Source organism: Haliaeetus leucocephalus, unplaced genomic scaffold (assembly GCF_000737465.1).
Source record: "Haliaeetus leucocephalus isolate CR32 unplaced genomic scaffold, Haliaeetus_leucocephalus-4.0 Scaffold295, whole genome shotgun sequence".
Lineage (NCBI taxonomy): Eukaryota > Metazoa > Chordata > Aves > Accipitriformes > Accipitridae > Haliaeetus > Haliaeetus leucocephalus.
In genome coordinates, this window is record NW_010972731.1 from 5,727,567 (window position 1) to 5,750,572 (window position 23,006).

Consider the following 23,006-nt stretch of genomic DNA (forward strand, 5'->3'; position numbering starts at 1 on the left):
TTGCGTTTTTAGTAATCCCCTCTTCAGTCACAGTCTCTCTAATTACCTGCTGTTGGACCATTTTTCTCAGAAATCTCTCCAAACCATGTCTGGTTTATTTCCCTCAGCAAATAGTCTGCTTTTAGCTAATTTTATAAAACACTCTGTGTGTTTGCTGAGTGAATTTTTCAGCTGCCCTCTGGCAGTGATGAGCTGACTCAAAACATTAGGGTTTCTGTTTTGAATGTGTATCATCTGCAACTAGCTAATATTTCTCTCCTAGATTGTCACAATGACTTCATGTTCTTTTCTTGCAAATCCGCTATTTTAATTGCTTTGTCAGAGTCCCCTCAGGTCACCTTGGTGGCTATGCCATTAACCCTGGGCTTATCTATCAATTACAGATTTAAAAGCATCCATATACGTATTTTGCTATCATACGAAGTAAGTTATGGAAAACTTGCCTCCATGCAACTCTTCAGCATTAGAGGAGTGAGTCTTAAGATATCCTATATTGAAAAATCTTCATATGTTTCCTGTTTAGGGCTTCAGTGAACAAAAGAAAGATAATGATGCTGCAATTAAACTTCCAGCGTCCGATCAAGGGCGCTTCTGTGCCCTGTGTGTTATTGTCTGAACCTCATCCGCTTTCTTAGTGTATCAGGAGTTGAGCAGTTCTAGTCTGAGGTCCTCCTCATCCTGAAGAAGGGTTGAAATTACCATTCCCTGCAATGATTTCTTGGATGTTAGCAGCAAGGAAAAGTAATTTTCTTAAAGGGAAAAAAAAAAAGAAGCAATGATCTCTTTTGAGAGCGTGAATATTCATGATGGTGGTACAGGTCGCATTTATCATCCCTTCCACACAGTATGTGGTAGAAAATGAGAGGGAGACAAAGTGTAAGTGCTTGCTAAAGTAAGAATTACTATTTATTAATCCTCTGCTTTTGTGCACTACGAAGAAGGAAGTACACTTCTGTGCTGAAGTATCTTTGTAGTTTTAAATATTTATTTCTGTCCAGGTGTGTTTCTTAGGCACTTGTTATGTCTGCCTTGAGGGATTTAAATGTGTAAGCACCATCTGTTGCTGTTTGGTGTGGACACATATGGCTAAAGAATATGATATTAGTAGAGATAGGTGTACTGTATAGCTGCTGCAACTCATGCTACTCAATCTTTTTCTGAACAGAAAGTGCCTGTTTCCTTCACGCTGCTGTTTACCATTTTGTGTCAGTCTAAGAGAGTAATCAACTAAACTCAAATCCTAAGCAAAAAACTCCCATGTTTAAACTTAGTTTGTGCTTTAAAAAACATGAAAGGGGGAAAGTCCTCTCTCCTCCAAAAGTCTTCTGAGACTTGTATGCTAAGGAAAAGAGACTGAGCTGTAAAGTCTTTCTTAGTCACGTAGCCTCTGTCCTCAAACGAGCTGTTAATTCAGCCCTTCTAAATATATGGGGAAACAAGATTAGTAAATGCGCACCCTGAAAATATCCCTAATATATGCCAGGAGTGTTTGTTTAGTTCCCAGAACAGCAGTTACATGGGGCTGTTTGCTGGGAGCTCCCCCTCAGCCCTACATTGCTCCCGGTGGGACCGTTGTCTTCTGGAAGAAGCTGAAGCCACATCCCATCTCTTGAGCTCTTCCCCACAGCGCCTGGTGATAAATGAAGTCAGGACTGGGACTTCTGCGAGCCATGTTACAACAAGACGTTTCACTCCCTTCCCTTCAGTAATTTCCTTTGCCAGCTTAATCACAAAAACACTTTCCCAACCAGCTTGCTTAGGACATAATGATAAATTGTAGTGGAGGTTTAATGTTTATTATAATTTAATGTTTCATTCAAAATTAAGTAGCGCGCTCCTGTAGTCCCTGGGTAAATGGCCATATCTTAAACCCCCAATCCACACTTTTCAAATGACAGGTTTATTCCGCCATCTTGTCTTGCAGGCCAGCTGCCCTCCTACTTTGTTTCCAGGTTCCCCTCTTCCCTAAACTTATTTATGCAAGATTTTGCAGTGCTGTGTTCAAAATCTGCTTCCATTGGGCCCGTACATACTCTTCCCTGTCCCTGACGTTTCTTCTAGCCCCAAAGCAACCCTGTCTTATCTGTCTGTGCATCAGAAGTCGGGAGCCTGGTTGGTGCATGCCCAGATCTAAGTGAAAACCTAGTCAGCCTAAACTTCTCGTAGTCAAGGCATCTTAAGCAAGTGATTTAATGAAGTCAAGATCTGAATCACACCCTGAGGTGCCATTTCATGTTTACTACAGAAAGAGCCTGGGGTCGCCGTGCTGCTAATTTGGTTAGGCATTTAAAGTCAAATGAGATGAAACAAGGCTTTGAGTTTCAGGTTTAGCCTTAGGAAGCATCAACCTTTCTAGCCCAGATAGACCTGAGCAAGTGAATGTCTTCCACTTGTGTTGTCTCATTATCTGTGTGTTTTTCTTACCACTCTTTGGCTCTTCCAGCAACCTTTTTTTTTTTTTTGGGGGGGGGGGGGGGGTTGGTGCCAACTCCACGTTGTGTAGCCATCATAAACGTGTAAACAAAAGCATCCACAGTTTTAACAGAAAAATAGTAAAACTATTGTCTGGCTCTCCATATGTTCCTCAATCTTCCAGCAGAAACCCAAATCCAGGACATATTTATTGTTCTGGCTTAAAGCCAGAGTCTATTTACTTTTGTGAGCGGCTAAGGAGTTGCGGTTTTTAAATAACTGTGAGCCTTCAGTAGCATGATACATTACAACCAGAAATTACTACGTTTTTAAGTGAAGCATGTAAAGTACCCTTGTGGCTTTCTGCTCTGGCCAGAGCAGATTAGCAGTGGTCCTTGCTGAGGAAGAGTTACCCTGGGGAGGAACAGTAGACTGAATGGGTGAAAACTGGCCCTCCTTGCTTTTCATTCCCTCCGAGATCCTTGTCCTCCTTAGGAACCAGGATGATGAGGAGCAGAAATCAGGCTCAAGTATAATGGCTGAAGGGCTCTTATCACTTAGTACAGATCAGCATTTAAGGGATGCAGCAGAATTTAGTTTTCTCACTGCACTATGCAGCCTCAGACTTTCAGCCAATGAGTACAAATGAAATGTTTTTCCGCAAATTGCCTTTATGTGGAGAAATTACACATTTTAATTGAGCTGCTGTTTTATTTTTGTTTTTTAATGTTTCATTTTGTATTTCCATGGGGTTTCTGCAGGCATTTTCACTACATTTTCTGGTTGGGTGCTTCCAAAAAAATCCTTATTATAGGAAGGAAAGATTCTACCCGTGACAGGATAAGCCTGAATCCGCGAGTAAATCAAGCTGTGCTGTAGCCTAAGAATACATATGGTAATTTTGATTAGTAGCTCTATATGGATAGTGTCAATGTCTTCTGCTTACTTGAGTATGAAAAATTCCATGTTAAATCATATCTCCCATGTGTTTTACTGTTTATACGTATTGCTGCTGTCACATTGCTAGGACATCATCGTAAGAAGGGGAAAAAGTGAGAGAGGAAATTTATTGACCAACTTGTCTCAATCAAAACCAGTATGAAAATTGGCTTTTTTCCACATTTAGCAACATTTCCATTAGCTGTTCTAAGAATCAGCCTTGGGACTTTTAGCATAAATTATTTTTTTTTCCAAATAGGATAAAATTGTGAAGAATTCAGAGATGTCTTTCATTTATTTAATTGTACAATAGCTGCTGGTAGTTTTATATCTATCATCATACGAGTCTGATGTCATGTGCCTTTAACTGCCTGTAAGACTGTAGCTGAATGAAATGTAGATTGATTTTTCTCTGCTGTTTTTTCTCCCCTTCTCTTTTCCTTAATAGTGAGCTGCCTCATTCCCCTCAGAATCTCCTGGCCACTCTAAATTCCTCATATGGCCGCAGCGTGATGCTCTCCTGGGTGCGCCCCTTTGATGGAAACAGCCCTGTTCTCTACTACATGGTCGAGCTCTCTGAGAACAGTGAGTAAAGTCAAATATGTTTCAACCTCATGTTCTTCTTAATTACTCAGCCTTCCTTCAGACTCACCTTTTACCAGAGCTACTAACAAAATGTTACTGTTGTTTGCTAAACAAGAGACAGTGTGCACAAAGGAGAACCCCTGGGTTTTACATGCAACTATTCGCATGCTGAAAGAGTTAAACAACAAAAAGAGGCCTGAGATGGTGGAATTGTTGTACAGGAAAGCCTCAGTTCCACCTCTGGCATTGCCAGCCAGACTTGAGGCACAACAGCTCATTCCTCAGTTCTTCTGTTCAGCGTTTGTAAAATAGTAGTAGTCATATTTTATTTCTTCCCATTGTTGTCTTTTGTTCTGGTTTCATAGATATCTTGATGCATTCAGAGCCCCAATTTCACCTGAAAAATGCAGGCAGGATGATAATATAAGGAACTGATGGTCTGTCAGAGGAACAAACTTGAATGTCAATAGGAGCTACTATCTTATCTGTATATGCATTCATATATTTTCTCCGCCTTCCCTAGGTTATCGTTTTACACCCTTCTTTTGGGTGGTTGAGGATGCTTAACTAAGATATCCAAATATCTAGCTTCAGGGGTTACAAACCTGGTCATTGTGAATTGCCACTTCTCACAGTTTTGTCATGCTCTGTGTCTGGTCCTTTGTGGCTCTCGGTTTGCAAGGTTATTCAGGGACACTGCTAATGCCTATTTAGGAGTTGATAGAAAGATGAGGTTATATGGAAATCGGTCACCTTGGCAATACTTTCTAATCTCTGTCACCCTAGGAGCTGGAAATCCAAGCCTAACAATTGATTCTTGATGAAAAAATTAAGAGCATCACTTTTTCTGACATGTGGAAATTAGCCACTGCATAACTGAATGCGAAACAGTCCTGATTTCTGATTATCTACAGAGTAGCATTTTGTTTTGCCACAAAGAGAGCTTGAGGTGAAACTTGAGCTTCAGATCACATACAACCCTTTTGCTTTGCAGGCTGGAGTGCATAAGTTTTTGATGTGGAGGTCCCAGAACTGATGATCTTGACATCTGTTAAGCAAAGTGCAGTTTTCTAATCCTAGCAGAAATCCCAAGTCATGCCTGGGACTGCTGTCCTTAAAACAGTTCTTTTCGAGCAAAGACTCCTGATCTTTTTGTAACAAATGACTGGGAAAATTCAGCGTTCTACACTCACACCCCCTCTCTACCTTTTTATCACCACCTTCTTTTTTTTATTTTCACTCTTCTCTCCTTCTCCTCCTATCGACTACAGGCCAGTAACTGCCTTTTTGCTTTTCCTTACCTGTTCTTTCACCCAGGGACATCACCCTTGTGTTTCATGTTTCCCAGTAGCTTTGACAATGACAAGCTAACGAAGTCCCAGTCTGGGAAAATGATGCAAAGGTACTAGAGCTGTGTTTGCATAGAGACAGCACAGAGCTGGCAGGACGTATGTGCTTGGGTCCTGTGCTGGGCTGCGTTGATTGGGAAGAGTCACTAAAAGAAGAGGCAGCTCACTCGATGCCAGGAGAAGTTTGAAATGTCTTCAAGTGCCTTTCTAGCAAGGATGCTTTGCAGTTGTGCTAGTATAGGAATGGGGTAAAAGTGCCATCATTTTGAAAATGCCATAATTCATTCACTGAAATTTGTAGAAGGCTCAGCAAAAATCAACAATACTTCTGCAGAAATCATGCAGACAGTCCCTCAGAACTCCACAGGATCCTGTGAACCCTTGCTCACTCTGTGATAGATCCAATAATTTTGGCTGATGGCATTGCAATCTACCACTGAGAGAGTCTCATTATCACAAATCATAGGTATATGTACTTCAGCAAGCTTGCAGCTGCAAAAACCAAACACAGGCTGGGTATGTTGTGAATTGAGCATTTTAACTCCCAGAAATACTCTAAATCTTGCTGTCCTTTCAGTTCTCATCTTCATCTTTATTTACTTTGCTTTTATGTACAATGTCTAAATGGTTACTCATAGAAGTAGGACAGAGAGGAATCTAAGCCCTTGAATATTCCACTGTTGCTGTGTTCTCTCATTTCATATATTATTGCTCAGCTTTACAAATGCCAACAGAATAGTAGAACAATGTCAACAGTGACTTTGGTTTGGAAAGCTGACTTTAATGTCTGCATATTGTCACTGTCTTGGTTTTTTTATTTTCTTGAAGTGTTTGTTTTTTGGAGTTATTTTGATCTCAGTAGTGTGTGGTTAATATTTAGTTTCTACAGACCTCCTGCTCCTTTAGAAAATACCACCTTTCCTTTGTTCCCACCCGTCCCAAGTGATGTTTATGAATGAAGCTGACATTTAATCTTGTATAGGTATAGTTTTGTCTGATACGATGGTACAGAATCTCTTTTTGCTTTTCAAAGAAGATTTCCTTTCAGGTTTTCTGGCAGTCCTGTTTGTGACGCAGAAAGAGCAACTGTCAAGGAGTCGGCATGTGTCCTCCATGAGCTCATCTGCTTACTTCTGTAGCTCTTTCACTGGCAGCAGCAGTGCAATATGCTTAACATCCTAATCCCCATTTGCTTTCATACATGTAAAGGTTAGGGACGGGCATCAGAATTATGATTTATTTTCCAGTTAGCAAAGCTGCACAGACTTTGTTCTTAGTTCTGTGGAGTTTTAATACGTGGGTTTTGCTTTGCAGTTACAGGTGCCAAAAGGTAGCCTAGTTTTCTTCATTTTTTTAGCTGTTTGGCTTTGAATAATTTCCTAATAGCTTTAGGATCCATTGTACGTTTTGAAGCACGTACCATAAATGAATACATAATAACAGTATCTGTTTCAGAGAAATAGCTGAAGAGTGTTCGAAATAATGAGTGTAAATTTCAGGGGACTAATTACTAGCTGCGTTAGAGAGAGGCGTGTCACTCCACCTGGCATGGATTAGAACTCCTTTTCATTAATATCAATTCAGTAAAGAGATATAAAAACCTTATTTTAATTAGAGAAAAAAACAGTGGCAGATCGTGCACATAAATTGCTGGAAATATGAATGGCTCTAGTCACCTAATTTTTAAAATGAATGTATTTGGCGCAATGCAATAATTCTCAAATTACAAGTATTCACAGTAGACCGTGTCTGTGGGTGACTTGAGACATATGGCCTTAAACATTTGGGGGCAAATTTATAATCTAATTTGAAAAACACAGTTCCAGGGAAACACAGTCATTAAGTATTCCTGCCCACACAGAGCCAGGAATGTGAACCTTAATTTGAAATAGGATTTTCAAATAAATAGAACCATGCATTGCTGTCATTTGCACTAATATAATTTTTGGATGTTTCATGACCTGTTTAGCCCCTGTTGTGATATACCTAGGAATTCCAATGAGGTATCTTTGTGGAGTTAGAAGGGGATATGCTTATTTTATTCCAAAGAGGTTAGATTTTGGGGATTAATCAAAAATTATTCTGAATTGTCTTTTAAATGAAGAAATGAATTAATACTTAAAGAATTCTGCTGAGTACAATTAAGATAAAAGCCTATTTTTGTGGTTTTGTATTCTGGGATATCTGTGCTGTGTGATGTAATGATATAACTCAGATTCATCATGTTGTGCCAGTGAGGAGATAGTAAAAGTTCCTATGAAAAGCATCTACATGTGCTTAACTTAAGCCCTATGAATTGTCATCCTGTATTTGGTAGGAGTACTCAAATGATAAAAATTGAACACGTTGATAAATCTTTGCCAAAATTAAAGTAGAACTATGTTGTTTGTTACAACTGTGACTCAGATCTATATATGATAGTGTTAAAAGATACTTTTTCTCAGGCCATTGGTAGATCTTGTTGAAGTCCTACCAAACAAAGGATGAACCATTTATTTTTATTTGAACTTTTTGCAATATCATATTGTCATGAAGATTTGAAAAATGAATTCAGTAAACTCCAGCAGTACGGCAAGTGCCAATACTACTGTCTATGCAAAACCCCCTGGAGAGGGAAGGAGATGGAAATGTACTCCAAACCTGCAAAAACCAGCTTTCTGCAATAGATCTAATGTGCAATATCAAATTAGAAATGATTTTTGAGGAATTTGCAATTAAGGCATGAATTGTAAGGTAGGTAGGGAAATATAGAAGAAATGCCTCTTGGTGAGTAACGAGTGTTATTAAATGTATCACAAGTGCATACAAAAATTCTTGACAGAACAAAAGTAATTTCTAAAACCCCCCAAATCACATTGTAAACTGGAGAGTAGCCTGTGAGATTCTTCATTTCCAATAAATTAACTTGGAGAGGAAATCAGAGTTAATTCAAAATACCCAATAACCTTAAGACGATGGACTGCTAAACATGGAAGTTTTTCAGACAGTAGCAATTACAGCGGAAGAGCAAGCAAGCAAAGCCCAGAGTACATTCTGGGCAGCTTAAGCTAAATGAAGGATTAGCACAGTCTGTTCAATCTAACAGAGGCTTATTTAATAGTTTGACCTGGCAAGTCTTTTGTCACCATGGAGCTTCTCCAGGCTTCCTAGGACAGGCGAGTGACAGTCATCCCTGGAGGAGAAGAGAGTCGGTGTTGAAATTTTTATGGCATGTTTCTGATGTCAGAATTGCTCTTCTCAGTGGTAAAACAAGCTTCTGTGCAATTCTGGGTTTTGTTGTGTATTTAAGGAGGGAGAACAGCCTTTCGAAATGTTTAGTTTATTGATTGTCAAAAAAAAAAGACTTGACATTTAAATTTTAAAGATACTCTGCACACTCACTGTATCCACTGCTCCATGAGTGAGCAAATCCTCCCCAAACCACCTTCCTTTACGAATCAGAGTGCCCAGGAGATGAATAGGCTTCGTTTATATTAGTTTTCAGTTTAATCTCTCTTCCTGCCAGATCTTTTATCTTCCACCAGGAGAGGAAAAAGAATTAATAAAGTATTCTACAGATGCAGCATATAAACAGAGCAAAGCCCCAAGGTGCTGAAGAGATTAATAGGCCCTGTTGTTGAATCAAACTGCTCACTACATTGAGTTGCTTGGGTTAAGCACTCTCAGGTGGTGTTTACACTAGCAGTAAACAAATGAAATGCTCTAGGAAATGGACCACTACCCAAGTAGCTCATACAAGGGTATTTCACTCTCTTGTTGGTGTCTGCTCTTCCATTTTCCTCAGGAAGCTGCTTCAGGCAACGTACTAAGTCAGCCATACCGTAACTTCGGCTTACCTTGATTTGTATTTGTGCACTCTGGCTGTAACAAGGTGAACAGTTGGTTGTGAAGTCTCAAGAGAAGCTTGATAAAATTCAGAAGGAACTAGGGTGCAAAAAAACTCCTAACCAATGCTTTTCTAGGTAGCGTAAATGTGCTTCCTCTCAGGTCTTTCTGAAAGAAGTTCAGCGTTCAGCTAAGATGAATTGCCATCAAGATCTTGCAGCCGAAGTGGCTGTTGGTAAATCATCAACACCTGGCAAGGACAGAACTTGACTGCTGTGCAAATGTCCCTCTCCAGCATTCCCAGTATTCTGCTGTGTCAGTTTTCCCGTTAAAAAAGACTTTGTTCTCGGAAAGCCGTTACTGGAATAAATGTATTTTGAGTAATTCAAAGATGCAGTGTTTATAGCCCAACTGGTGTCACACCCTAGAGGACTTAAACTGGCTAAGGAATCTGCCAGAAAAGCGCTAAATTAGTGGTTTACATCTTGGTGTGAAGTTTAGCAGCCTTCCACATTTGGGACATCTCATCTTCATTTTCAAGCAGACGTCTAGGTGACCTGCCAGGAGCTGCAGTGCACTTCTGATGAGCAACATGCACAGATACGTTGCCAAAATCTACAGCTAGCTCCTCAGTAATTTCCAGAAGTGTTAGTAATTTTGAGCAGGGAGCATGAAAACAGCTGGTATTATTTAAAAACTGAACAAATCTTTAAATTGGCTGATTCCATTGCTGTACTGTTGCAACACAGACCAAATGTCACTTCTCCCTGACTATTTCAGTCACGACTTTGGGGAGAATATGTGACACCAGGCTATGAAGAAAAGTCAGGATATTTAATTTTCAACGTGTTTCATTTCTGACCTCTTTGAAAACTTGAAAATGTAATTTGGGCATTAGAGGAGCTCGGTACGTCAAGTATGTGAACTGACAACAAGGGTTTTATAGTGCTGCCAGGGCTGTTTATACCAGGGAATCTTCCTAGGAAATTATTAGACCGAATGCCATATACTATCTCTGGGAAAAAAAATTGCAGACTTGTAGAATCCGCAGCAGAAGCTTTCTCAGGTCTTACAGCAAAGGGCTGATTTGGCAGAGAGAGTCACGCTTCTACACCTGCTTGCAAGCTGGGTAGGAAGATATTCCAAACTGACTGCGAATTTCATTACAGTCCTTCCACCAGAGCCACTCATGGGTGTGGTGTTGTAATGGCCTGCCAAACAGATGGGTTGTGAAATACACAGCCCATCTGTCTTTATCATGCTTGTTTCCTCTTTTATTAAAATGTTAATGAATATAGTTTTTATTTATTATGCCATGACATGTGCAGCATCACTTTCCAGTAGACAAATGTGCAATCTGCATAACCGTGTGGGCTGACAGGAAGGTTTCTTCTGCTGAAAAGAAACTTCTTCCCAAAGTTCCTCTGAGGAAAACAAGCACAAAGAGCTCGGAGCAGTCAGAGGCATTTTCTCACTTCTGCAGGGCTTTTAACAAGCACTTCCACCTTTTTTCACATGTAAATTACTCCAACAGATTCTCCCTGGAAGGTTCACCTATCAAATCTTGACCCAAAGATGACCAGTGTCACTGTGAGCGGACTGACTCCAGCCCGAACCTACCAGTTCAGGGTGTGTGCGGTTAACCAGGTGGGAAAGGGCCAGTACAGCTCCGAGACCAGCAGGTACAGTAAAAATAAATATGTGTCTACTAAAGGTGCGATAACGTAGGATTATTGGGAGGAAAAAACTGCTGATTGTTTGTCAGTGAATAAAATCAAGTTATCTTTTGCACAATAATTGGGGAACGGAGCCGTTAGCATTACCCAGGCCTCTGGAGAGTGCTCTGCAGCTGTCAGTAATTGGTGATAATGGCAATTCCACGATGCAGGATATCTGCACACAATGGGAGAGGTGCCCTCCTATTTCCAGAGTATCAGTTGAGCAGAAACTTGGAAATATTTTTGTGCTCTTGTGCAAAGCCACAGCAGTTAGCCCAGGAAGGAGTACAGCATTCACCCAATCACTGCAATGTCACTTCTGGAATTCACCCAGATGTGACATAGAAGGATGGCTTCATCAAATTTAGTTTCAAATGCATCCCCCTTCCTCTGTGAACCAAAGCTTGCTGTGAGCTTGAATTGCAGAACAGCTGAACTCTAAATGACTTTTTCAAAATGTAGGAGTTTGATATGAAAAATATTGAAAGAGCTGAAAGAAACAATTTGGAAGGAGTCACAGACACTGGACCTGAGCTCTAACTCATTCAGGCTTGTAATCTTTTTAAAGAGTTGTAGCAGCCTGGGTGATTCAGAGAGAATAAGGTTACCTCAGCTGTCTGTCTTGTTGCTTGCTTAACTGATTTCCTACTATGTTGATTTGTTGTAACTATTTCATCCATGTCTTCAGCAGTTCGATCAGCGTTATATTTCCTTCTAGTCATCAGACTTTGATAAAAGAAACTGGTTCACATGGAGTGGATACATGAAATAGAAATGTTGTCTATCATTTATTTCAACACCCACCTCCACCACATTCTTTTGTACTTAGGTTGATGCTACCTGAGGAGCCCCCCAGTGCCCCACCTAAGAACATAGTGGCCAGTGGGCGCACCAATCAGTCCATCATGGTCCAATGGCAGCCTCCTCCCGAGAGCGAACATAATGGAGTTCTTCATGGGTACATCCTAAGGTAAGTCATTTTCTAACCTGGAAAGTCTGGAGGTAGACCCGTGTGTGCATGAGGGAATTCAGAATGGTGTGACTTGAGAGCGTATTAAAAACTATTTCTAATTCTGTTAAATATATTAGTTATTATTTACAAATGCTGTGGCTGCCCTGGTTTATTACAGATGAGAAAACACCTCTTTTCAGGTGGCCACAAGGGTGCAGGCACTTAAATTCCAGCCTGTCTGTACTAGAGAGTCAGTGAGCTGGGGTACCTGTTGGCTACTCCGAATGGACTGCCTAAGTGGACTAGCTCCCAATGGAGACTCTCAACATCCAGATAGCCTTTTTCCATTTTCAAAGTGAAGTGAAGCACCAAGTCCTCAAAGTGTTCACATGGGAAGTTGGTACAGTGCAGCCTATGCATTGCAGGTGTATATTTGCTTATTACAGTCTCAGCTTCCTGCTAGAAAGGTTAATTAAATTTATCGAAGGCACAACAGGGCTCCTGCACTATGGAAGAGCGAGAATAGAATCAATAAACTTAAGGTTTGTGCCAAACAAAATGGAGAGAGGGAATGACAGGTCAGATGCTTTGTGGCAGACCTTGATTTGGTTTTGAAAATCTGTCAGCTGAGCAAGATTCTTTCAGCCCCACCTGTATTTATTAATGAGAAACAGATTCAGGCAGGTACCTGGGAGTCCTGAATACATCACGTCTTCCTGCTTACACAGGATTTATTGTGTTGGAAAGGGTGTTGCCACACTGAGAGACTTTGCAGAGCATTTCCCTTTTGTAATTTTTTGGGACTCAGTTATTCACTCCTACCCAATTCAACTACAGCTTACTTGCTCATTTGGCATCCTTGTCCTGCAGTGCTAGCAGCCAGCTAGGGCCACACCTTTAGTAAGGGAGGCAGTATCTAAATTAGAGGTTTTGTGGGAAACTCCCAAGCATTGCACCACCACTGACATATTTCCAAGTGATGGCTACAGCCTATTGTAGGCAGGCTGCTGACATTTTTAATACAGTGTTCTCCAGACCTGCTAAAAGATAACTAAACGCTACAGTTTAAATGCCAGCATCCTGTTCATGCTGTGCTCCTACTTTTGCTGGCATAGATGGAAATGCTTTTGTGATGCTAAGAGTGTTGGTGAGCTCCCAAAATAGTGCTGGAAAGTTCCTTCTCTCTGCAGGCAGAGCTGAAGTCTGTTAATCTCCCTGTCACCTGCACAGAGCTTATTACAGTGGTGAGCCACTTGTGCAAGTGCCTGCAGTTTTAAGAGCTGTACTCAGTTTGAAAGCTGTGCTAGTCATCAGTGACAGGTGGGAAAAGGTGCTTTAACTTCTGTCTATAGCTAGAATCTTGTCATGAGACTTGGGTACCTATTTGCACAAGGTACAAGTGTTGTTTGTACAGTTCTTTCCTTCAAACTGGTCTACTCGATGATAGGATTAATTCCTTAGCTATTCCCAGTGAGTCTTACCCAGTCTCAGCATTAAGTACTTTGAGAAAGCAATCCCATAGCCTCCTAGTTCTGGCAATCTGTTTTCTCCATATAACAATTTCAATAATGTTTAACTTAAGTATTTTCTGCAACATCTATCAGCATAATTGATCCCTGTCCTCACTGTAACATCTCTTTCCATTTTAATAGAGGGTGATCATATTCATTATGCTCAATCTGTGAACATTTTTGATGTCTACGTGCTTTGTCTTGACTACAGAGCAGAGAAACCATTTATTTGACAGGAATTTAAGATTATCATATACAAGCACAACTGTCCCAGGTAATAAACCAGGCTGTTTTTCCAAGTCAAATTGTGTGGTCACAGCAATGTGCGCTGGAGAGAAGTCTTCCTGCACTGATTTCTGTAGAATTAGGGTATAAGAAAATGAAAACCACCATGCATCCCAGAGACCCAATGCTCAAGACATGCAAGATACTAAATGGATGGAACACCTGATCTTTAAAAGTGAAGGTACACTGCACAAGTCATACGGAGTATACATCAAAGTCCATGGTGAGAAAAATCATGAAGACATGACATTTCTGAACTGGCCTCCTTCCTCTCCCCTTTTTCTCACTGGCAGTATTGCATTTAGAGGACTGCCATGCTAACAGCATAATAGGTTAAATCACAGGAGCGCTCTACTCCTTGTCTCCTAGGTGTGAGGCAAAACATTGCTGCACAAAGAATTGACTTTGCCAGGAAGCATACACCCTTCACAGGAGACAAAAGAAGGAAAAAGATAGATATTGCATAAAGTAGAAAAAGATCAAGACATTCAGTAAACTCAGCTGAGGGATGATATTTCTTTATTTCCATTTGTATTTCATAAATGAAATCACACCAGTGTAGCATTACAAATATTAAGTATGCCAAAATATGGTCAGGCAAGCAGGTCCTCAGCAGAAAATAGAGGGGTTGTCAGTGATTAAGAAGTGATCTCTTTATAAGAAGACTTTAGAACAAAAATCTATGGCTGAAATACACGAAGGTGTCTGGTTGTAGAAACTGCACCAATTTAACTTAGATTAATTTAAAATCAGACTGTAAGATGTCAAAGAAATTGTTCTGTGTCAATAAGCTTTTGGTGATTACTGTGAAGCAAAAGATGAGTAAGAGCGCATAAAAGCTGTGTGGTGAATAAAAATACAAATGTTTCCATATTTGTCTTTTTCATGGAATAGTAATGCCTTGTGCCCCTTACTTGGCCTCTGTTTTTCTGATTTTTTTGTGAATTAGCATATTGTTATCATCCATTGTACCATTTTCCTAAGGGAAGGAAAACAAACAGTATTATTCACATTCACAGATTTGCAAGGTTTGTTTTCTATAATTTAGTTCTTCTCCATGGTTTCTTGGCCTAAAGAGACACATCAAAGGGCGTCTGTTTTCTGCAATACAGTTTTTACCTGGGAAAATATATTCAGTGTTTCAGCTTCCCATGTCTCAGCAGAAAGTTTGTCAGGATGTTTACCGCTCCTCTGTATTTGGTACAGCCCTTCTCCTGACATTCCAATGCTTAACCAATCCTTCAGTCTCAACTATATTCCATCCTTATTTTAATCATTCTGTGAAGTAAATCCTGGTGGAAGCCAAAGACAGCAATGCCTGAGACTCTAGAAAGTCAGAGCCCTCTGAGCTCTTCCTTTTCAGATTTCAGAGGAGAAGGAAAAATACATTTCTCAAGCTGATTTACAGCAGCACCCTGATAAAAATCACATCTGGGCTATTTTTTCTACTAAATCACAGCTTTTACTAGACAAGCCACATTTAAAAAGCTGTAATTTTTCTGCAACCGTAAAACAGAATAAAATACCCGTTTTGTTTAGCCCTGAGCATGTAATCTCGGTGAGATCAGATTATAAATACTATAGCAGTCAAACATGATACGGTCTTATCAGGAGTTAGTGTGTTCTTTCTGATTATTTTTCATTATTCTTTGTATAATTCTGCTGTAAAAGTTTGCATATTGCCTCTTCACAAAGGAAGCTATTTTGCTAGTCAGGATATTTGCTATAATTGATACCATCTAATTAACTAGCAAATTTTGCTTCCCATATGGTAGGTATCGCCTGGCTGGCCTCCCTGGAGAATACCAGTATAAGAACATCACCAGTGCAGAAATTAACTACTGCTTAGTGAAAGACCTGATCATTTGGACCCAGTATGAAATCCAGGTGGCATCCTACAATGGAGCTGGGCTGGGAGCGTTCAGCAGACCTGTGACAGAGTACACTTTACAGGGAGGTGAGCAAATCCGACCAATATATCCTTTATAGCTACAGTTTATAGCACAATTTCCTGAAGAGATGCACTCTCTGATAGTCCCACCTAACAACTTGTAAAACGAACGGTCGTTTCAGTCAAATTTGATAGACAGCTTGGGATAAGAAACACCTACAAATTTCCAATGCCTAAGTAGAGACAAGACGAGACCCTGCTACTATCTCTGTTGTAGAAAAAGCTGTGAGTGAATTCAGAAATTATCTCTTTTTGTTGCCCCTTGTGATGACATGTTACCATACTTGCAGATCGGAGTTGGCCGCAGCGTAAGTAATAAATAGAAATGCTGAAGACGGCTGGGGTCCCGTGGAAGGGATTTATAGGTCGTGTGACAGGCAGGGGCTGAGGTTACTCTGCCGGGAGAGTCAGAGCGAATATGGCAGGGAATTGGGTTTATCGTGGTCAAGATATGCAGTACGCCACGTATGCAATATAGGAGACAAAAGCTGAGTAAACCAGCTGCATTAGTTCTGATAATCAGAGAATACCTTGTTTTAGAAATATGGAATAAATTGAAAGGGAACTGTAGGGAGAGAAATACAGCCTGTGGAGGAAGAGTGTTTTGTAGCATTTCAGGAATGGTGCAGACATTTGCGAAGAGGAAGATAAAATTATCTTTAAAGCCCTGATTTTTATGCTACAGCTCCTCCATGCCTTTCTGGTAAGTGCTTTAAGAAGAGCATAAATTACATCAACAAAAGGATATGTAATTACTTTTTACAACCAGTGTAAGGCATGTTTACACCTCTAGATTGGTATAAAAATCTGTAGGATAATTAAGTACCAGGCCCTTAAAGCTTTCATATATTCCCATAATTGCAGGGCTGTGCTGGATTCTGAGCGCTGGACAGTACATGGTCTCTACTTTATTGGTCGTAAAACAATTAAACTATTTTAAAAACTTGCAGATTTACAGTACATCAGTTAATTTACAATCAGTGAAGAATATGTAGTTGTTTCTTAATTGTTAGTAGGAGTACATTATAACATGATTAGATACAGTTTGAGGTGTAGGGAGATCTTTAAGAAAAGATTATTCATATGCAACACTAATTAACCACAACAATTAAAGAAGGAAGCTATCTATATTTTGTCTTAGGGCATGTAAAGTCTCACGGTTTAGAGGAGTCTAGACACACTCAACCTCTTTCTAGAAGTATTTATAGCAGACCTTGAAATGTTTTTCTTAAAGTCTTCTCCTTGCAGCCAGGATTAATGTTTTGTATCAAACTAAAGACCAGATCTCTGCTGAGAATTGGTTTGCACACAGAATTTGAATCTCTTCTGTGACTATGCTTGTAATTCATTACTTGGTTTATTTGCACATTTTAAGCTATCATAGCACCTTAACCTTCCATCTATTAAGACTCAGGTTTGGACTTCACACTCTTTTTCTTAAACCCTGCAATTGACTCTAATTTCCCTTGATATTATGTGCTGTTATTATCATCCTTTATTGATTGGCTGTCTGTTGTCATTTATAAGGATATAAATCCTCTGTTATAAATTAAGTGTAGTCAGTCCTGCATTCATATTAATCAGCAAGAGTGTTTAGACTGCAGGACAACCCGCAATGGCCTGTTTGTCTTTGTGTAGTTCCTGAATGCTCAATGGTGGGTAGACATAGAAAAAAAACTGGATATTTCTTATTTGCTTTGTATCAGTATTTAATAATAGCAGTAAATAACTACTTCATGGATGCTGCCATCTCCTAATGAATGCCTTGCTGGGTTTCTGTGCAAATCACCCAAATCATACGGTCTGTTCTAAAAAGAGTTTGAAGCCTTTTTACATTTAGAGTTGAAAAGGGAGGCTGGTTGGTATCGGTATCATTTGAAACTGGATTAATATCAAGTCTCCACACGTAATGCGCTAGTGTCCGAAACTCTGCTCCTTTATCTTTGTTGTAGTTGGGAAATGACAGAAAAATCCAGTGGCTGTTTCTTGCTCCAGAATGTCCTTCCTAAACCAAACCAGCAGGAGTAAGAAAAAGCCATGTGTAAAACTGGCTTGTAAATCATATTCTGATTTTAATATGAGTGGAGATAAATGTCAAAGACACACACTCCCATCCATCCCCCTCTCCTACTACCACCACCGCTGCCTCTATTCTGACGTGTATTAAATGATGTGAGCTATGCTGGCAAGAACCTGTCTGTCTGCAGATGAAAAATACCTGAAACACCTCATATTAATCAAGCGTCCTATGCAGTCAAAGCCTGGCAGGAAATGAACACTGGGAGCAGATCAACCCATTCGCAGAGGCAGATCAGCACATTGGCATCTTTGTCATAGGGAATGTTGTCTGGCCATATAAGCTGTGCATTTACACCAGAACCTAGTCTATTAATCCCTTATTAGTCCTCTGGCATTGCTTTAGCCACTGGTAACTAATCAGCTACTCAAAGCTCTTCAAAAATCACCAACTTCTAGAATGTAGCCAAACTCACAACATGCTGAAAGATCTAAACTTGTAGAGAAACTGGCACATAATGTCAGTTAGATAAAATGTCAGAAAGACTTACTGGCAAAGCACTGAACATCCTAGCACTAGGGTCAGACAGTTTGACTGTCTCTAAATCTTGAAAGTATCTTCAGAGTGATATTCAGCCTAATCCTTTGATGCTCTGTATATATAGGTCTTTATTCATCAGAGTTTCTCCAGCTATTCCTTACTTTGATGTTACTTTTCACAGGGATTTGTGCCAGCCTTCTGCATAGGGCAATTTTTACTTATTTAAACAGTGTCCTGCAGGACTTTTCATTGCCATATGAAAACCTGAAGTTTCCCAATACCTTTTCATATAAGAATAGCTTTGCGAGATGTATAAACATCTTTCTGGATGGTGATGATGTTGTCTCTGTACTATTGGACATGTTTACCTTTTCCTGCAGGTTGATTTGAGAAACCAGAAGCTTCCATCCTTTACTGTGGGTCTGTCCATTTTATCTCACTAGCATGAATACTTCTGAACTTCTCTGTCTTTGAAAAACTCCCACCACTCCTTAGATTTAGGCAAGGCAAGGTTTATGAGTAGAGACATAGCTTTCATTAGGCTCTTTGCATTGACATTAACCCTCTTTTGTTTCGACTTTAAGTGCTATATCTTTCTTTTGATGCATATCCCAAAAGCCAGTCTTATGTCCCAAAGTTCACAGGTCTTAACATGTAGTTCAATGTTGGTTTATTTTTCCCTTCTGTGCTGTGCATGGACACCTTGAAAGGCCAGGAAAGTCTAAGCAAAAGGCCCTTCCTGAATAAAAGAGTGGGAGAGTCATCAGACTAGTGAGTCTTGATGGTGTGGAGAGAAGGATAAAAGCAAGATGAGTCTGTTCAGCCAGGTCCAAAGTAGTTTCTTCCTCAGGCAGTAGGAGGTGAATCAGAGAAATTTATAAGACTGAGACAGAAGACCTAGAGAAAACCTGGTTAGCTGAAAGCTTCCTACTTTACGTAGGAAAAAAATCGTGAAAAAAGAATCTCTGAATAAGGAGTGTCCCCTGCAACCATTCAATTTTATCTCAATGAAAAGAGATTTCCCTTAGTTCTCCCTTGGGCTTTCTTGGCAAAAACATCTTAAAAGATCCTCGTTCACTTCCTTTGGGGAAGCTACCAACAGCCTTGGAGCATCCATGGCATTTTGGGCGCAGCTGCTCCTGTGCAGAAGCAGGTTGGAGTTGTGGCTGGATTTTGTGTTTTACCACTGTTGGGTGTCATTTGCCATCTACTGCCTTCTTTTTTTTTCTTTTTCTTTTTTTTTTTTTTGTAAATTATTTCAAACATGGTGAAATTAGCAGTTGTCTCGCTGAGGCCCCTGGCCCCCAGCTCTTAATAAAGAAGTAAAATCTTGTCCTTGTGAGAGGCACGCAAGAAAAGAAGGCGGCATTTCCCAGCCGCAAGAAGCAAAACTCATCAGTTAGTGCCAAATCTCACACTACCGAATTTCAAATATCGGCATGCATAGAATTGCAGAGACCACTTTTTCTGTGCATCTGCTGCAATTCAGAGCACAGCAAAGGATGTCAGCCGGGAACGATGGGGAATGGGCTTCACAGAAGGAATTGCATGCCTCCGCGGCGGACTCTCCCCACCGCTGCAGCTTAGCACCTCAAGCCAGAGCATCAAAGCAACAACCAAATCTTCACCTAGAGGAAAACCTGCAGCTCCCCGAGCTTGCCTTATTGAGACGTGGGAGCTGCCGCCTCAAAGGTCAGGAGCTCCGGAGGAGCAGGAGACTTTTCTACAAGCCTCTGTTGAAGATCTATATTTAAGACCAGTAGTGTGGCTGTCAGAATCTCTGCGGGGTTTACATGCTATCTGCACATAGCTAGAGACAGAATAATTACATGTACACATGCTTAACCTTAATGCTTTCTCTTCTCTCAATTCTCTCATCAGCGAAACCCTTTTAATGGCTTTTATCTAGAGTGCTTCCATGACCTTTTCTACTTAGAATGCTTTGCATTAACTTGCAGTCCCGGGGGCTGAGCTCTTAACAGATTTCCAACCACGTGAACTTTATCAGGAAGAAAGTAACAGTTGTTTTTTTCTGACCAATTTGATCTGCAATTCCAAGATGGGTCCCAGATGGGTCTCCACTGCGAGATGGTTTAAGAACACTTGCAAACATGGTGAAGTACAGGTTTAAAAACTAAGCATGTAAATACTTGGAGATTACTCTTGAAACACCTATTTGACATTGGTAGCTTCTGTACCGCTCGACAACAAGAAATTGTAGGAAGCGGATAGATATCTACCACTAAATTAGAAAATCTTTTATGTGGACAGTCGCAGTTTCAGTAAGTTACTAACCATGATCTTGGAAAAGTATTTGAGTTTTGAAGTGACCAGAAGGTCAATTCTGATTTAGCTTCTGTCAAACTTCTTTTCTTTTTTTAAATGCAAAACTGTTCAGAAAGCCAAGGAAGTCTTTAATATCAGGACATAAAAGGAGAACTTTATACTGGCACTTTGAAGTAAATTTGAGATTATAATGCCAATATTTTACTGATTTAAAAATATAAAAATGTATTATATTATGTCTTCTGCAGTATAATTAAGCTTATGGATATCAGATGGACCACATTCTTTCCATCTTTTGAATGCATTCATTGCGATGCAGATGTTGATTTTTCAATAAAGGTGTCCAAAGAGGAATTGTAATATAAATCATGATTTCCAACATTCTGAAGGTTTTATGTTTTCTGTTCATAATTCTTACCATTTTTCTTCTTGTATCAGGAACTTTTTCTGCTATGATGGTTTATTCTTGTTTCAGGAAATTATTTTCTAATGAAAGAAAAATACTTTCCTTTTAAAAAGAAATAACTAATGCGTTTGGTTACTACAGATTTATAAATGTGGATAAACCTATCTTCAAGTGCTTGCCTGAGCTTTTTTGAGGACTGTAAGGGCTGCAAATGAAAACTTGGAGCTTGCTGATGCAGGTTTTTTCTTCTCAAAAAATTTGCAGTATTTTTAATTGTATCTAAAAGACTCATCAGACCCTTAGAATAAAATCCTTGTGATATTGAAATCACTGGAATTTTGCTATTCATTGTACAGCATCCATCGGATCCTCCACTAAAGAAAATAATGCCCACAGAAATGAAGCAGCAATGGGCATGCTAATCTGTGTTTCAGGAAAACGATAAAGGCAGTGGGAGTGTCCTGCTGGGATTGATTTACTGTTAACTCTCGGGTCACCTGTACGTGTTTCTTATGCTCTGGGAAAAACAGACTCTTCCTACCACTGCCCAAGTTCTGCATTTCTTCAAGTGTGGCTGTCAGTGGCGACACATGGGTTACGTGGAGATTTTCTGTACAATAATTGTGTTACAAAATCAACCTAGCACATATAAAAGCAGTTGTAATGTAGCAGTTCAACAGAAGGAAGAGGAATGAGTGGTGAGGATGATGCTCAGGTGATTTAGCCTTCCTGACAGGAGATTAATCTATCAGTGATATCCCAGAGACTTTCTGATAACAAACTTGAAGGCTTCTAATACAATTTTCTTCTGCAATAACAAAATCTCTGGCAGCTACAATATCTGAATATGAAAATATGCAGGAAAATAAGAATTTTGATTTTAAAAAAATCTTATTCACTTTAACCATTAATTATACAAAGTATTGCACACAAAAGCAAATTGAAATATATCTTGTGGCTCTCAAACAGTTTCATCAAAGAACATGAATAAGAAAAAATACGTTTAGTAGTAGCCAAAGCTGTTTGTTATGACTGTAGAGAGATTTTAATATTTTTGACTGTATATCAGGATGATTTCGTGAATCTCTTAACTAAAAAAAAACTTTATGATGTCTACAGGTCATTAAGATAGTATTATAACCTTCCAAAAGCATATAGGGAATTACGATACATGTCAGGAAGTAGGGCCCAGATTCTAATGAAAATTTAGAGCAGTATCAGATAAATTCTGGTTTTAGAACTCAGTAATTATGCGTAGTTCATAAATTGTGACATCAGGTTTTAAATTAGGGCAAGAAAATTCTGAATAATATGCAGTTTCTGAGGTTAAAAAAATGCACAGAGCTAAATTGTCAAGCCACGGTGTAGTCATCAGGGAGTTTTAGTGACACAGGGCATGAAAGTGGATGTTCTTGTCATTTCAGACTTGACATCTTTGAGGATTTCTCCATTTTTGTGTTGATATTTCTAGGTTGTGGATGTCTTTGATAAGTGTACACTGTCCTAGCTCTGTTGGCTGCACTCCTACTATAGCTTGTACAGCAGTTAAGAATAATGCCCCTTTATGTCTTTTTCAAACAAACATAGCTTTTGGTGGAAAAAGGGGCATTTTTACATTTTTGAGCTCAGTGTCTTGGATTTCTTCTCCATACAAAGACTCATCTTCCAAAAGTACTGTGAAGCTTTAAAAGTTTGTGACCTGTTTTTGAAAAGTATGGAGCAAACCACCATTTCTCAGTGGGAATTGTGGATACTTTTTAGAAGCAGAGGTCTTTGGGCTTTGGTAGAAATGTTCTCCTGGAAGCAGAAGGAACAAAGCTTTCCACTTGCGGATAGTTCCTCTTTTGTAGAATACAAATGCACATGGCTGTCAATAGGAATAATTGTGAAGCTTTATTAAACTTATTTTATAGGATTCAAAGGGTATTAGTCCATTTTTTATACTCAAATAGCAGTTTTCTTCTTAAACTTACTATAAGCTTGGTAATTTCAGAAAAGAAGACCTATTAGTATTCTTTCCTCTGAGAGCTATAGAAATGACATCCTAAAGCAATAAGTTGAAGAAATTGCCTGGAAGGTATTTAAAGAGACATTATATTAAATGACAAAATGTGTAGGTGTTATTTTTTGTTGTTTGAAGGCAGTATGCTTTTATGTTCTATGCTTTCTTTTGTATTGAGAAAACATCTGTCTAATTAAATACTTGGCATAAAATGTTTATGCAACTTTT

At 39.5% G+C, this 23,006-nt stretch overlaps 1 protein-coding gene across 1 annotated transcript in view; it reads left to right on the forward strand.

Annotated features, from left to right (window-relative positions):
* SDK1 (sidekick cell adhesion molecule 1) overlaps positions 1 to 23,006 on the forward strand; it is a 410,390-nt gene that overhangs the window by 283,077 nt on the left and 104,307 nt on the right. The window contains exons 14-17 of the mRNA XM_010570301.1: positions 3,800 to 3,936; positions 10,645 to 10,792; positions 11,658 to 11,798; positions 15,352 to 15,533. Coding sequence (XP_010568603.1) covers positions 3,800 to 3,936; positions 10,645 to 10,792; positions 11,658 to 11,798; positions 15,352 to 15,533 — 608 coding nt within the window. The remainder of the gene's footprint in view (positions 1 to 3,799; positions 3,937 to 10,644; positions 10,793 to 11,657; positions 11,799 to 15,351; positions 15,534 to 23,006) is intronic.